Genomic DNA, 16437 nt, shown 5'->3' with positions numbered 1-16437 from the left:
GGGGGAGCCGGAGCCTCTCGTAGGCGCCACGGCCTCATCTGCCACCCGGGCGCTTTCGGGGGATCCTTCTGCCCGTCTCCCTCCTTTCTTCTCCTTCTCTCTTCTCCGCCCCTCCCCCCAGCCCGGCTGACCGGACCTTTCGTGCCGCGGCCTGGTGAAAGGAGCCGTCAGTCCCACGTGCTCTGTGTCGCGGCAGGGCGGGATCTCACCGTGATAGCGGGATCTGCCTTCTCTCGCCTGTGGCTGTTGTGAATTAGGCATTTCTTACGGCTCCTCTAAATAACTGGTCAGGCGCAGAACTGGTGATGAATTGCGATACCGGGTGTGCTACTGGCTACTAGGGAGGCACGAAAGTTTGGCCAGTGCTTCTTTTTATTGAAAACGGATCTGACTTACAGCTTTCTCACTTTTTCTTTCACATATTGGAACACTGGGGACATAAAACCAGTGATAGCTGGTGTGTTGTTGTTGACATAACCAGGATTTATTTTGCACCATTTCTTCCCCAATTCTCCCCTGATCCCCTTTTTTATTTTTAACTATTTAGTAAAAATAGGCTGCTTCATCCCTCTTGCTTTATGCACGTGTGGTGTGTATCTGCTCTATAAGGGGCAGCCTGTAAGAGTGGACTCTTTCATCTGTAAAGTGAAAATAAGCTTAAAGTGTCTTCAGTGTATAGACTGTTTTTTTTTTCCTTTCTTTGGTATTCAAACCACAACAACACCCAAACCCCCAAATCGGTTCCCCTGACCTCAGATAGCTGCTTATGGCTCATTAAACTTGTAGATTAATCTCCCTTCCAGGCTTCCCTACAGAATGCTTCTTGGCAGTGCATATGTATGAAGTATTAGAGATGCTTATCATTTGTTACCGTTTACTTAGTAGTCATATACTATATACAATTCGTTAGTGCTATGATAGATTCCTAAATAATTAAATAGGAAGTAGTAGTTTGACCATTTACCCTTAACCTAAAGTTCCCCAAAGAGTCTTAAAGTACTTCACGATTGTTGCAATTTGCTTCAAAAATAGCATTGACTGGATGTTTCTTATATGTAAGACTAGAATAATGAACTTCTGGATGTAATGTGCACCTTAGGCTGGAGTAGGTGATTGCTTTGATGTTGTGGGTTATTTTCTTCCCATTAACAATAGGTCATTAGCCGCTGAGAAATAGTAGTGCTTTAGTAGCATAAAACACATGATATAGGAAAACAGTTGATGAAACTATTTTTCCGCAAGCAAGAACTATTGCTCCAAGGCCAAGCCTCTGCACAAGTAATAAGAATGGTAGGACTAAAACATCTAGCACTACAAAAGCACCTTTTTTCCTTCAACTGTGTTGATGTTAAAGCCACTTGTTTTCAGCTATAATAATTTTTCTTCATTGTTATGGGCTATTTTAGTTACTAAGATCTAATTGCTGAATAGCCTTAAATGTTTTCATGTTAAACACAGTGTGGGTCCTTCAGATTAAGTATATAGCAAGTTTTGTGCATTTTTTTTCTTTTATGCCTCCCCTCTCCAGGAAACACACGAGGAGCATGATACTTCTACTGAAAATGCAGATGATTCTAACCATGATCCTCAGTTTGAGCCCATAGTTTCCCTTCCAGAGCAAGAAATAAAAACTCTGGAGGAGGATGAGGAAGAACTCTTTAAGATGTAAGTAGACTGTTTCTGTATATTATCTAAATGTTTATTAGACTTAAGCTTAAATATGTTTATAAAAAACTAAGTTGTTAGGAATCTGTCTATAAAGTGGTAATCCAAGTTGGTTGGTATTCACTGTGGTGGCAGAGGTTGAGTAGGGAGAAGATTGCTAATATGCCCTGAGAAAGTCTGAAGCCTGGAACAATGGAAGGGAGCTGATACTATGAATCTGGGTTTAGTATTGCTTAGCCTAAAAGAAAAACATTAACTTGGGTAGTATTAGGGGTTTGAAATTGTATGATCACAGTAAGGAACAAGTATCTTGGGGGCGGGAAATGAGACATACAATGTTACTGCTGTGCATCCCCATTTGTAAAGGGCGATGTATGATATGCTCAAGCACTAGATGCAGTGCTGTATTGGGGCATTTGTGGCAGTACCCTTCTGTTGTTGTAAACATAGTTTTATATTTAGGTTGGGCTTACAATTCTGAAGCTAGGCTAAAGGCTTAAGAAGTCTTTTGATTTTGATCTGTGCTGTATTTGCTCTAAATAGCTTTAAAACCATACTGCTTTTACTTAATCTCAGGAGGGTATTGTTCATCTGGAAGAGAGATTAGAGTTCTCCTTATACAGATCCTGGTAAAACCTGGAGCGATGGTCAGTTTCTGACTAGTAGCCTGGTGAGATCTCTGACCGTTAGGCTTCTCTGCACGTGATGTGCAGAATCAGATGAAAAGTTTTTCTTATTTAAAAGGGAGGAAATAATAGGCTGAGTTCCAGTGCCTTGTAGGTTCATTTTTATGCCTACAAAGGGATGAAGGAGGAAAGAAACCCTTCTTTTTTCTTTTTGGAATGCTGGTGGTTTTGATAGCTGAGTTCAGGGGAATCCCTACTGAATGACAGCTGCGTTTAGAAGGAAGGACTTGCTTTGCAACCAAGTAGTTGATCTGCATCAGAGCATCTGTTAACAGTAGCTTGCTCCAATGTCTGATACCTTCTCTTGAAGAGCCTGGCTTATTACATGTCCCTATCCCTTGCTGTTTTATAGAACAATATACTTTTATCTATGTCCTGTAGTGTGAGCAGGTGCTTCCCTTCCTATAGCAGTGTCTTAAACTCCTCACTAGCAAAGCTCAGACTGTGTCTTGGCTCCATTTTGACTAATGTCCCAAATTACTCCTGTTTCTCTTTTGGCACACTGGCATCTTGGAAGATTAAACAGTGATGTTCTGAAGCAGGTATGTTGCACTGCAGTGCAGCACTAAGCTTCCTTTATTCCTGATTTAAGAATAGCAACAACAGAGTTTTTGGAGTTAAAAGGGAATGAGTGAGACTAGAGGGTGAGGCACTTTGTTAACAGTTGTTCAAACATTGGACTTGGAATTATAAAAATCTTTATTTAGCCTCAAGCTGCTTGATTTCTTGACTTAATACTGCTGGTTAGATGGAGCAGTTGTATTCATGATATATAAGAGCTGTAGGTGTAGCATAACCTGTTAACTAGCTACTTTAATTTAAAAGGTTGGCTACACTGAGTATTTTTGTTGTCCCCCAAAAGTGTCTGCTGAATTTTAACAGAGCTATTACTTAATTCCTACTAGTTTGTTATTAAATTTGAATTTATCGTATCAGTTTCTAAATCTGTGTGCTGAAGTAGAGCGGGAAACCCTACATAAGGAATTGTTTTCTTGCTTGTGTGCAGCTTTTAAAAACAAACAAAAAAACCAAAAACCAAACAACCCACGACTGTACTGTTCAGGCGAGTATGCTGTTTTGATAAATGTTTCTACATGCAGGCTAACTTCTTCAATTCTCTCTTCTTCAAGGCGAGCAAAGCTATTCCGATTTGCATCCGAGAATGACCTTCCGGAATGGAAAGAACGAGGAACTGGTGACGTAAAACTCCTGAAACACAAGGAGAAGGGAACAATTCGCCTCCTCATGAGGAGGGATAAAACTCTAAAAATCTGTGCAAACCATTATAGTATGTTATACGTTGCTATACTACTTATTTTTGTTTCAAAAAATAAGCATTGTAGAATTGTATCCTGTAGATTAAGAGCTCAGTGGCTTTTTAGTAGCAGATAGAGAATTGATGTATGTCTTCAAAAGGCATCAAATTTATATTGGACTGTAAATACAGTTGTTTCCTGCTCTGCACACAAACCAACAAGTGCCCAGTTTTATTGATGGCAAGAAGCTGTAGCTGGTTTTCATGACTGCCTGCGAGGCTGTCTGAAAAGTTGTGGGTTTTTTTTTCTTCAGACTCTGATAGTGTTCTAAAGATGCTTTAAAATTTAACTGGGATAGACAGGCATCATGTGATTGCTCCCAATGTGTGTGATTTTTTTAGAAAATGTAGGCCTTAATACTATTTAGCATAAAAAAAATTAACTGTATGCTGGCTTGTTTCCATAAAAGAATGGGAAATAATCACATAATAATTCACTACTTTGACCTAAACGTTTGAATTGGTAGAAGCAATTGTTTAACCATCAGAAAACAGATACTGAGGTGCTAAACTAATTTGTAGCTGCCTGTCTCTGCTTGTGAAATAAACTGCGGTGAACGCAGTATGTTCAGCTAACTCATTCAAAAAGAATGTGTATTGAGAGCTGATGGAGCAGGAGAGGTTTGTTGGTTTGGTCCTCTTTGAAGAAAAATAAACATGAAAGGGCAAGACAGGCTTGAAAGTCAACATAAGTGGCAACAAGTAGATTAATTTGGTAACACCTTGTTACTTGGCTGCTTTGGTAATATTCAGATGTTTATATGAAGAGTATATAGTATTCTGTGGAGTTAAACTACATTTAGATAACTTGAAACAACTTGCTCGAAGTAGCGTAATGCAGATCTGAAGTCAGAAGCAGTAATGCTTGTTTTCTTTGGGTAAATCTCTTCAGAAAGTCAGACTACTCAGAGGACATGGCTGTTGCTGCTTAGTAAATGAAATGGCAGATATGAAAGCAGTGGGGTCACCAACTCATAAGAATAAACCTTTTGTTTAGGAAAATATAGGTGGCATGTAAGCAGAATAGAATCAATAAATTTATAGTGTGCATGTCAAAAGGGTTTTTTCTGGAAAACCTGCTTTCAGTATAAATTTCCGTATGGAATTTTTGCTGACTCACAGGCAGCTAAAAAGACTCTTCATTTTTGCAGAACATTAAATGAAACAAAATGTAATTTGATCTCTAAATTTAAAACATGCAAGGAAGTGAGTAGGTACTTCAGATTTTTCCAGAACAAAAAAAGGACCCAGGGGTCAGGGAAAAAAAAGGGCTCTGCTTAAACTTTTCACATGTGTAATGTAAAAAGTCTTAGAGTGGTGTCAGAAATGAAGTTCCAACTTCTCTAATCAGTCAGGTGAAGTAATTGCAGTGTTTTGGAAGGAAAGGGCATGGATTGAAAGTACGCTGTGCACATCTTGCAGCCCTGCAGAGTTCTGTAATACCATGTAGTAGAGCTTTAAACTGATGGAGAAAAATGAACCTGATTTGATGACTAATTTTAGGAACAGTGCTTTTTAAAAATAATTTTTTGTGGTATGTAGTATTTTCAGTGTGCAAAGAAGGATGAATGCTGTTTGTCTGTCTAGATGCCTTTTCTCCTAAACCATTTGTCTGTTCTTCAGTTGCACTTAGTGACCGCATCTCTCATATCACAGTCATCTCTTGTAAACAAGAATTGAATGAAACTCAGTTTCTTGACAATAAGCAATCTAGCAGTCTTTTGTACAGTCAGTCTTGCATCATCTTATTTGAGGATATAAGGAGAAATATATATGGGCACCATTGTCTTCTATTTATCTAAAATTAATTCTTTGAAGTATTTTACATAACCAACACAGTTGTCAATAAGATTCACAGTGGCTGGTGTGGAAAACGCTTACTATTGTGCTGTGTACATCTTCTAATGCTTCCTTTTTAGTCACACCCTTAATGGAGCTGAAGCCTAATGCCGGGAGCGACAGAGCATGGGTCTGGAACACACATGCTGACTTTGCAGATGAAAGCCCAAAGCCTGAACTTCTGGCAATCCGATTTTTAAATGCAGAGAGTGAGTGGACTGGCACTGAACTTGTCTTCATTGTACACTGCTGTGTTACACAGTCTAAACACTACAGTCAAACCTTGTTGAGATACAGTGTATCTTACCACTGCATGGTAGTATTAGCTTATTACTGTTTTAAGTGGGGGAAGTCAGTTAATCACTTCATCGTATGTGTTGACAAACAGTGTAATAATTAGGTCTCCAGTCATACTTACTGAGCTTTCTGCCCTAGGCACTTTTTTAACTTAAGCCATTTCTTGCAAGTGTAATGCCACATAGAATAAAACTAACAGCAGTGATACTATGGAGTAGAGTCAATACATGCATCTTGCTTTTGTTTGTCTCGGGTGCTCAGTTGTAGTTAAGAGTATATTTTTGCATTAGAAGCAAGGAAACACTGACCTGAGATTTCTGGTCCATCTACATTAGTAGAACATCTGACTCTTTTTTTAATGAAGTACATAGTGTTTTTTTTGTTTTGATTAAACTCAGTGAAAAATGCTAGTCAAACTCAACTATCATAGCTAGTTGGTGGGTTTTTCTTGGAGTGACTAGATGGGCTTCCAGAAAAGAAAGTAGGGCTGTAATTACAAATGGACCAGCTGGTAGGGTTGAATGACAGTGTAGCTTTCCGAGCTCCTGAGGACTGAATCAGTGTTTTGGGTTTTTTGGGGTTTTTTTGTGTGTTTTGTTGGGTTGGTTGTGGGGTTTGGGTGTTTTTTGTGATTTTTTTTTTTGGTTGGGTTTTTTTTGTGTGTGAGGGGGAAAAAAAGGCAAAATGAAAGAGGAAAAATGTTGGTGCATCCCCTGCTTTACCATTTGTTGCACAAGTTGAGTGCATTAGCCGCCTCTTCCGCCTATATGCTAGGTGGCTAATTAAGTGGCTGGGTATTTGAAAGCTAGAGGGATTTGCCTACATCTGGGGAGAACTTAGCCTATTTTTCATGCTTCCTTTTTCCTCGAGTCTCCAATATCATATTGTTTAGCCATATAAATCTTCCTGATCTGCCTGCTTAGTGCTTGCTTCTTTCTTAATCAAACATGAGATTAAATGTGTTTAGGTAACTATTTGCTCATATTTTTCTGGTAGAGGTTGTTCAGCTTACTGAGTTCTTTGTCTTGAGGGAGTAGTCCCCTTTGCAGTACTAAGCAGATGACAGGTGAACAGGCATAAGCATGCCCTTCAAGTGTCTTTCCTTTTTGAGATGCTTGAAAAGGGAATCAATACAAATACTTCCTGGAGGACTTTCACAGTGGCTTCTGAACCCCTGTGTGGCAACAGTGACCTCATGTGGTCAGTCAGACCAAATCCCCTTTCTTGCCGTTCTGGTGTTAGGAAGTACCTTGCCTGACCTGCTTCTGTGTCTTGTTGCTTGTATTATTTTGTGGAAACGTTATTGCACGTCAATTAGTTACTTGGAATGACTGTTAAGTGGTGGCTTGCACCAGAACATAATGAAGTTTATGCTTCCTTAGCTGCTGTAGTCAGGAAAAAGCTGCTTTAGTAGAAAATAAACTGCATCTGCACAAAGATGTGATTCAAGAATTTTGCATAGCATCTTGTATGATTTTTAACTAGATAACTTGTAGGCACTTAGGAAGTACTGTTTACACAAAACTTCTCCTCAGGTATCTTTCCTCAAAATTGGAAGTATTCAATGTTGCAAGGATGTAAAACTAATGAAAAAATATTCTGTTTTTACTGAAACAGATGCACAGAAATTCAAGGCAAAATTTGAAGAATGCAGGAATGAAGTAGACAAGAGAGCAAAGAAAGGTAAGGTGAAAGGTCTTGGTGTGGTACCAGCCACTCTTCAGCTGTTCGGGTGGTTACAGCCCCCTGGGGCACTGTTGTCTCAGCAGACACACTCTGTACTGAACTGCTGTCTTCAGTTCAGGTGCTTTTTCTGTCTGCGAGAGAAATAGTTCACGGGAGTGACAATTGCCTTCTTGCTTGTAGAAGGCTGTTACAATTGCTGTTGGGACATCGCTTTTTTGGAAAGGCTGCTAAGGAAGCACTTCTGATTTGGTCCAGAAATGAACTCAAACACTACAACCACACTGATATTTCTTCCTTCCCAGTCCCCTTCCCAAATTCCATAAATACATAGTCATACAAGTAGAATACTTTTTTTTATAGTTGTTAATGTGTGCTAAGTTGTAGTGTTTCTTCATGGGTCTCTAATAGACTAATGCACCACCCTGTACAATTGCCTATGTGACAAGATACCTGACCATGTAAGATAAACACTTCCGTCTTTCTAAAGCACATATTACTAATGGTCTGCAATCAACACTCTTCAAGATACTTAGACTGGAATTTTTCAGTCTTAAGAACTTCCCACTCCCCAGCTTGACTCTGGGGAACTTGACTTTTGGTTTTTTGGTTAAGCTAGACAAGAAGGTAGGTACTGGAGATGCACCCTGTGGAGCCTGTTCCTGGTAGCAGCAAAGCTGACCGCATGTTACATGTTTCTCAGTCACTATGATTAGGGCCTCGTTTAGTGATTTAACGATGCAAGTGCTACTTCTTGAATTCTGACATCGGAGGTAACGACCAAAGGAAGAGAAATGGAATGAATCCCTCTGCTCAGTGGTGTTCTCATTCTAAATGCCGGCTGTCTCACCCCCCACCTTTCTACTTTTCCCTTTAACAGGAAAATCTGTTACTGCCTGTATGTAACTTTTTTCCTAATCAATCTCTTAGCAGGCACAGACAAAAATGATAGTGCTGATAAAGTTGCTGAAAAATTAGAAGAGCTTTCTGTAAAGGAAGAGAGCAAAGAATCTGAGAAGAAAGAGACCAAGGAAAAACCTGAAGAAAAGCAATAAATCATCCTGGGCCTTGCAGTTTTTCCTTTTCTGTTTTCCCTTTTTTTTTTTTTTTTACTTTTTTCCTTTTTTTTTTTACAAGGGACTTTATAAGGAACTGAATTGAACATTCAGGTTGTTTTTTCTAAGCTTTTGCCCTTTTGAAGATGTCTTCAGAAAATCCATTCCCCAGTCATGAAAATGTACTGTGCTAATTTTCTTTTCCATAGTGGAAACACTTATTTATAGTCATCCAAAAGAGTGAATAAAACGAACTTGAAAACAGCATCAGAGGACAGAACTGAGTTTTCTATATACTCTAAAGGCTTATGAATACACTTGTTTGGTTGGGTGTTGAGATACATATCATCATACGTGTGGATTAACTAGGTTAACAGACTTTACCAACAGGGAAGGTTAAGATGACATAGGTGTTTCTTATGCGGCTTCTAAAACGGTAGCATGAATGACCTTTCACACTTCTGCTGTGGGTTGCTGAGCAGGGATTGTGCCTCTGAGCCTTGAAATGCAGCAGACTTCTGAAATCAGGCAGTAGTGTGCCAGGAATGCTCTATTAATGATGTTCTGTCAGACAGTGACAATAAAGGTGGGAGAGAAAATGTATTACCTGAGTCCCAGGAAGAATTTTCCTCTTAAAAACCAAAAATCTTTGCACAACCCCCTCCAGATTTGTTAGTATTATAAATGCTTGATGTAGCACAAAGTTGTTGCTGTGGTCCCAGATCTTCCATGATGTGCTACTTGCTGACTGAAGGCAGCAGCAGCCTCTGACATGGAGCTGTGTACAAAGGCATCTTACCTGTTTGAGTACCTTAGGATATGCTGACACAGAAAATCTCATAGTAAAAGGTGTCGTCCGTAAGCTTTTCTTCAGGAATTTGGAGCTTGGTTTTTTTGCAAATTGGAGGGGTTCTGAAGTTCCCAGATGTGTGGTGGGAGGCTGTCCCTCTCGGAGAGAGGCAGTCTGACATTCACTCTGAAACAGTTAATTATGTTGTAAACACTTGAGGGGTACTCTCCTTGCCAGAATGGGCAAATTGATCAAATCTCTTCCCTGCAGATGTTTTCTGTTTATCCGGTTTCAAGCTAGTGCTGAAGAGTAGGAAAATAAACTATAGTGAGCAATAAAATCACCACAATTTTATACGTCTGATAGATCAGTTGAATTTTGTTGTTAACCACTATTACAAGAGTCGTGTTAGGATAGCAATAGAATTCTGTAATGCTGGTTCCAAAGTAATTACGGAAAATGGATAAAACTTGCTGAGCTTTTAAGACTGTAGTTACCATTGGATAGCAAGACCTTTTTATCTTCATGGAGAGGTTTTCCAAGTAGGTCAGGCTCTGCAGTCTACCTGAGGAAAATGTGTTTTTAAAACTTTTTACTTAGCGCTGCCTTTTGATGCTACAGTGAACTAGTCTTAAATCTGGAACTGTAATTGAGGTACTGACTTCAGTCAAACAAAGTAATTCCTTTGGTGTTCATGTTCCCTGTAAAGTACAGCAGATACCAAGAGTCTGTTAATTAACAACGATGGTTGAAAGGCAAAATAAAATGCTCTTTAGTGTTTCTGGTTTGGAAATAACAAGACAAAGCTATTCTGAAGTACTTAACATTTGAATGTAAAAGTCAAATCTTTATCCGTGAGTCACTGTAAATTCTCTGATCTGATGATGTTGAACAGTGTGTCTAAATTGATAGAAATGACATTTAAAAGTTTCAAAATAAATTTAAATTTTCATTTAAAGGATTTGCTTTTTATTTAAAGAACTCTCACTGGGAATGCGTTTTTAGCCTGCAGGGGCAAAGCGATGAAGGCGGCGAAACGGGTGAGTTTGAGTTCACTGTCAAACATAGTACAGAGGAGGGAAGGAAGCGAGTGACTTAGTTTGTCTTAATCTTGACGCCTCCTGCTTAACCTTAATGCCCTTTTTTCTTCCCCTCCAACTTACTCATGCATGCTTAAATGTCAAGAGATTTCCATTCCTGTTTGGGTTAACTGATGTGTGTTTATCATTCACCAGTTACAACCATCCTTCGTGCAAGTCTGCAATCTCAGCCAGGTTATGATGGACCACTAATAAAATAATGTCTCTGGATAGCATTTGGCTGAGGAATGTGAAATAAGGCACTTTTTTGGTTTTTTTGTGATAAACGTTCCTATGGGTAACATAGCCTACTGAGAGATGTCCTCGAAATGCTTCTGTAGCTTACTGTATACCGAGCGTGCTAGCGCTCTAGCTGCTGTTGTCTTGTGCTGCCCGGATATTCATGCTTTCCCACCATCTTCACTGTTAACAGGGTTATTGAGGTGACAGAAGCTGACCTGTCTTGTCTGGCAATAGAGAATCTTAGTAACTTGGCTCAAAAATTACAGTAGTCCTTTGACAAAAAGGTAGGCTTGTGCAAAAGTTTCTTCCTGAATTAGTGGGCAACTGCTGAAATGTGTCATCTGCCTTGCACTTGTTTCTGACACAGCAATGACTTCGGTGAGATTTAAATGTCTGTACGCGTCTGAAGGTGTCGTGTTATAGTGAAAATGGATCACGTAGGAAATGTTCTAACGTGTTGTTCACACAGTACAGAAATTCACTGGATCTTTAATTTCTGCACTTAGAAATTCATTCCAGAAGCTCACGTCAGAGATTAATTTTGTCTCTAGGATTCTAGAGATAAATTGGATTCTAGACTCGTTAACAGCTGCAGTTGGACAGTGGCTACTTCGCTTTTTACTCCCCATGAGGCAAGGTAACTCTGCGTGTTCAAATGTAGACTAAAATAACAGGGAATACAATTTTGTCAGTGCAGCTGGCTAGAGAGTGAAGTCCTTTTTTAAGCACTTCCGACTTCAAGAACAGCATTACTAGGAATAGGGCTGAATATTACGCATGGAATAAGTTAAGATTTTTAAGAGCTCTTAATCTGTTTTGGGTAAAAAGGCAAACTACAATAGATGAGCGTCGTCATGTTCTGAAGCCTGCAATTTGTATGAATTCTGCTTGCTTCAGGTGTAGAAAGATGCTATAGAGCCAGGCTTAATAACCCAGCCTTTGTTGGTACTACAGGTTTTGTGTGCATAAAACTGGATGGCTGAGTGTCTGAGGACACCTAAATGGTGAATTCAACTTAGACTTGAATTTTGGTAAGCATCGAAATAGTACCTTCTTAACTGATAGTTAAGGTCTTCAAAAAGTAGACTTAAGGGGTTTTTTTCTTATAAAAATTAATTCAAAATAGTTCTCTCAAAATCCCATGTTAATTATTTTGAAGACTACACCAATAAGCTTGGGCTTTTTTTCTTTTCTTCTAGGTATATGGTTGTATTAGTGATACTAAATGTCTCATAAATTGGAAACACCCCGATTTGCTGTATTTTAACACTGTAAATGGTTATTTTTTTTTTCATATGCAGTAAGGTAGTTTGTATCCCAAGACTCAGAAAATTAAAATTCTTCTCAACACTATGCAGAGATGAGAATGCTGTGAAATCTTTATTTTTGATGCAACATGCTCAAGAAGTACCTGTATGGAAAGGGCAAAAATACTGAGTCTGAATCGTTCTTTCAATTTTGTCACTAAATATCTTGGAACTTGTTTAGTTTAAAAATTTGAAAGATTTAACTGAAAAATGAGGGACTAATTTTCCACCTTGATCATGGAAAGAACCGCAACAGGGCTGTGCACAAGAGGAGGAGGAGGGGTGAGGCGGGCAGGTATACCGTCTCTGCTCTCACTTGGCATCTGCTGGGGAGGTGTTTGGCCCAGCAGTACCAGTTAGGAGTAGGGATTTCCCCATTAGTCTGTCAGGTGCAGAAGGTGGATGCTGTGCTTTATGGCTGGTGACAAGCCATGCTGAACTCGGACTTGGCACAACAAAAATGCCCTGCCTTACACTGCTTCGTTTCTCAGGGCAGTCCCCTGAATAACTTGAAGAAAAACTTGAATATTGCTAGAAACTTTAAAGAAAAGACTAGCTGATGCAGAAAACTCAGCTCGGTACCTTACTAGTACTGAATTGCAACTGTTTGTGTAGAAATGGGCATTGTGGGAACTACCATGCTGGTTTTTGATGTGTACAGATGGCCATCAGCTCTCAACGCTGAGTACTTAGAGGTGGTGTGGTTACTTACGCCCAACCCTCTCCCCAGTTAAGTCTCTGGAGCTTCTTCACTTGTGCCCTTCTGTTCCCAGTACAACTATCTGTTCTGGCTGGTCCAGCTTGTTTCCAGCAAGCTGTATTTTTGAAGGTGTCTATGGCAAGCTCCTGTCTTAATTTTGATTAGCCAAACTAATTTGAAGGTATTCTTAACTTGCTGACGCTTTAGTGGTTTACTGAAGTGAGGTGTGTATAAAGGTGGGGTTTTTTTTTAAATTTTTGCTATTATAATGGTTTATTTAGGATTTACTTTAAAGATCTTCCTATTATATTTAACTTCCTATTATATTTAACTGGAATTACACTTTAAAGTAGAAATAAGAGGCATTACAAGTCTTTCATTAACCTTAACTAAATCTCTGACAACATATCATTTTCAGGAGATAATGAAAACTAACTACAGCAGATCACAGTTATTTTGCTTGGTGAAGAAAAGTTTGGAGTAATCAGCTCTAGGAGTGGATTGTACATGTAAGTGATTACTCAGACTGTAGTTCATGTGAAAACAAAGTGCTCTGAAGTAAGCAGCTTGTGCACTTATATTAAGGAAATAATTCTTAAAGTTGTGAAAACTGACAAGAACAGGATCTTAAAACTCTCCTTAAATATAAGAGTTGAATAGTTATTGCTATCTACAGCTATGCCATCAGACTGATGACCACTGGTGTATCTTGTCCAATGAGCAAATTCAAGTATGGAATATCTTGTCACATTAGACATCAACCACTGAATTAAGACCTGTTGTTACTTGAAAGGCTTGTTTGTATAACTAGGTTGCTATAGTGTCCTAGTGAAAATGCAACCTACATTAGGTCCATAAATGAATTACATTTCCAGAATTACTTTTTTGAAGTACTAATGAGTGAAGCTAGGGTTTGTGGGGTATAGTTTGCCTGTTACTGCTTTTAACCAATATAATGCCTAATGTTTTAAGTACAAACAAGGTGCTAGCACAATTCTGGATTAGATGTTATGTACAGCAACTGTTTTGTGGAAGGTGTCTGACTACTGCGAGTATTTAATGAACTTTAGCCTTAAACCTCTTTTCAACTTTCAGGCTGGAGAAGTCCATCTTCTTGTTGTTGTTCATCAGTCTTGACTCTTCAAACTCACATCAGCTTATTCACTGTATTAACTATTGTATCAAGATGTGCGATTTACTTATGAATTAACAGAAAAGCTAGTGGTGTCACAAGCTCTTGCCTATTCATGTTATGCTGGCTGTCCTCAATCAGAGTGGCTAAAAGTATAGTGTTTTCTAAGGCTGTTTTTCCACAAAAGCAATTATAGCTATGTAAACATCAACAAAGATAGATTGGGCATTAAAATTACTGAATATTTTGCATTCTTTGGAGGGTATTTATCCTGTTCTACTAGGCATAATTGAAGTTACCTGTTAAGTAGTGCTTATCATTTCCAGTGCTGGTACATGAAGCACTGTTGGCTTTCTGAGTTTCAATAGCAGCATCGTTTAAAGTGATAGTGCATCCCAGTGAAGGAGAATTACACTTTATCAGTGGTTTTAAACAGGGCGGTTGGTGGATCTTTTAAAACTTTTCAGAGGCCTACTTTGTTCTAATGTGAATAGTTCCTTGTGGGGGATGGTTTAGGAATGAGGCTGTAAAGAACGTGATCGGTCTCTTCATAAATGCAACTTGCCATACCCCATCACTGCAGTTAGGAAGGATGTGCCACGAGTACTGTTCTGGAAAATACCGACTGGAAGAGTCTAGAAGATTATGTGGGATATCCGTTTAGGCAACTGAAAAAGCAGGCAATAATGTCTTGATCTATCTAGTAAGAAGTAAATTTGAACAACTACATGAAAAGTGTCATATTAAAGTTCCGAGGGGTAGTTTAACAGGCCTGGCTTGTTCCCAGAACTGCCTAGCCTTGCTTGGACTTCGCCAGCATCGTGCTCTGCAGGAGGATCCAGATGTCCTCTGTACTGGGCACTGCGAGTGTGAGGGAAACCAGCTCGTACTAAACACCTAATTGCAGATCCTTCAGGGTCCTGCCAGTGACCCTGAACAGCGCGCAGGACACCGGTACTACACGGGATGGCAAATGCATTTATTGTAGTAAGCAAATCCAGTAAGAAAAGCAGAATTATTTGTTCTAAGATTATTGAGGTTTGGAGATGCACCTGTTTTGTTGCTGTGAAAGTTACAGCTGTGTAAGACACACTCGCGCTGTTACCTCCAGTGTCCCTCTCTTACAGAGTGTTGCATGACGTGGAGATTGAAGAAAGCCTGCAGAGTTGCTCGTGGCTGAGTACCTCTTCTTCAGAAGACAGTGGCTGGAAAGATTGGCCCACTAAACTGGGGCTTTTGCAGTAAGACTGGAGAAGCATTAGTGTCTCAGAGTGATAAAGGGGAAACCATTCTGAAGGGTGGAAGGAGCCAAAGCACTGAATTCTCCCCTTTGGCAAAGGTGCCTTCGAGAACCAGGCTTTCTAGAGGTGAGAATCCTCACAGGACAGCACAGTTATAAGTAAGGAGGTGGAGAGAACAGAGTAGTGGACGTGCATCAAACTGGTAAGTGACGGTGATAGATTTGCTTCCCAAGTACGCTTCTGATCCAACTTAATATGCTAGTGTAGATGTGCCTGAAGGCTTCAGATTAGTATGCGGAGTTTGGTTCTGTGGGAAGTTGCTGACCTTTTGATTAGTTACAAGGATTTTAAGAATCATTTATTTCAATAAGCTGGCATGACAAGGAGTAGTGAAGCATAGGAAACATTCAGTGTCCCCCAGGCATTTGAAAATAGCTTAAGTGGATGTTGTCCCTCCCTTTCCTCAAAAACCAAAGTCTGGAGTTTAAGTTGTTTTCTGGCTTTTGGATAAAACCTGGCATTTTAAAAGTTGTTCTCAGAGGGCTGGAGAATGCCTCTTTTTTGGATGGGGGCAATTGTTAGCAAAAGCTGAGATTTCACATGAACATATGACTGGAACTTGCTAGAATTGCTGATGTTAAAGCTGATGCTCACAGTATTTTTTTTCAATCTGCAAAGTTGAGGATCCTTACTTGCTTTGTTGTGTTTTACTTGTTCTCTTCTTCATGCCCCTAGGACTGTCAGTCTCATCTAGCCTCTTATAGTGGGAAATGATCATCTTTTTCAGAACAGAACTGGACTGTATGTCTTCCAGGGCAAGTTTACTTTTCAAAGAGCCAACACAAGCTGCAAATGCAGCTTTTGTTGTCTTAGGCTGTGGTTACTTTATCTCCATGTTGGCAGCTGCAGATGGGGGATTAGCTGGGGGAGAAAGCGTGAGGGAGGGAGCAAGCTGCAGCTGCCGATTTCTGAACTTCCAAGTGGCCTTGAACCCTTCCTCTTGTCTTTGGGCTTAATTCTGCCTAAGGATTGCTCCTGGGTGGTGCCTCCGCATGCGAACAGAGGAGCCATTCACACAGTGCTGCTGGAAAGCTGATTTGGTGAACTCTCAGATGTTACCTTAAATTACCTCCTATTTCTGCCTCCTGATGCTGATGGGTAGATTTAAAAAGAGCGGAGCATAGCGTGATTTCAGTTGCGTTGGCACTCGTTTGTCCATCTTAGAAGTGGTTCAGATTGGTGGGGGGCAGCAGTTCTCTCAGCCCTGTGAATCTGGGATTAGCTGAACGCAACGCAGGGGTTTGTTGGTCGAGCTAGCGGGGCACAGTTGGCGTCCGACGGGACCTGTTGGGAGTTCAGCGCAGGCCCTGATCCTGCGGTACGCCTCTCCCGAGAGGCCCCTCTC

At 40.0% G+C, this 16437-nt stretch overlaps 1 protein-coding gene across 1 annotated transcript; it reads left to right on the top strand.

Moving 5' to 3' along the window:
- Positions 1–1528: 1528 nt before the first annotated feature.
- RANBP1 (RAN binding protein 1) lies at positions 1529–8892 on the top strand (the record flags this gene model as incomplete). Its single annotated transcript, XM_010154374.1, has 5 exons — positions 1529–1665; positions 3482–3639; positions 5586–5714; positions 7420–7485; positions 8416–8892. Coding segments are annotated over 5 exons (615 nt in total), but the record flags the coding sequence as incomplete, so codon positions are not given.
- Positions 8893–16437: the final 7545 nt, after the last annotated feature.

This window comes from Eurypyga helias, unplaced genomic scaffold (genome assembly GCF_000690775.1).
Source record: "Eurypyga helias isolate BGI_N326 unplaced genomic scaffold, ASM69077v1 scaffold30280, whole genome shotgun sequence".
Taxonomy (NCBI): Eukaryota; Metazoa; Chordata; class Aves; order Eurypygiformes; family Eurypygidae; genus Eurypyga; species Eurypyga helias.
The sequence above is the reverse complement of the archived record's forward strand: the minus strand, read 5'-3'. Positions and strand labels throughout refer to the sequence as shown.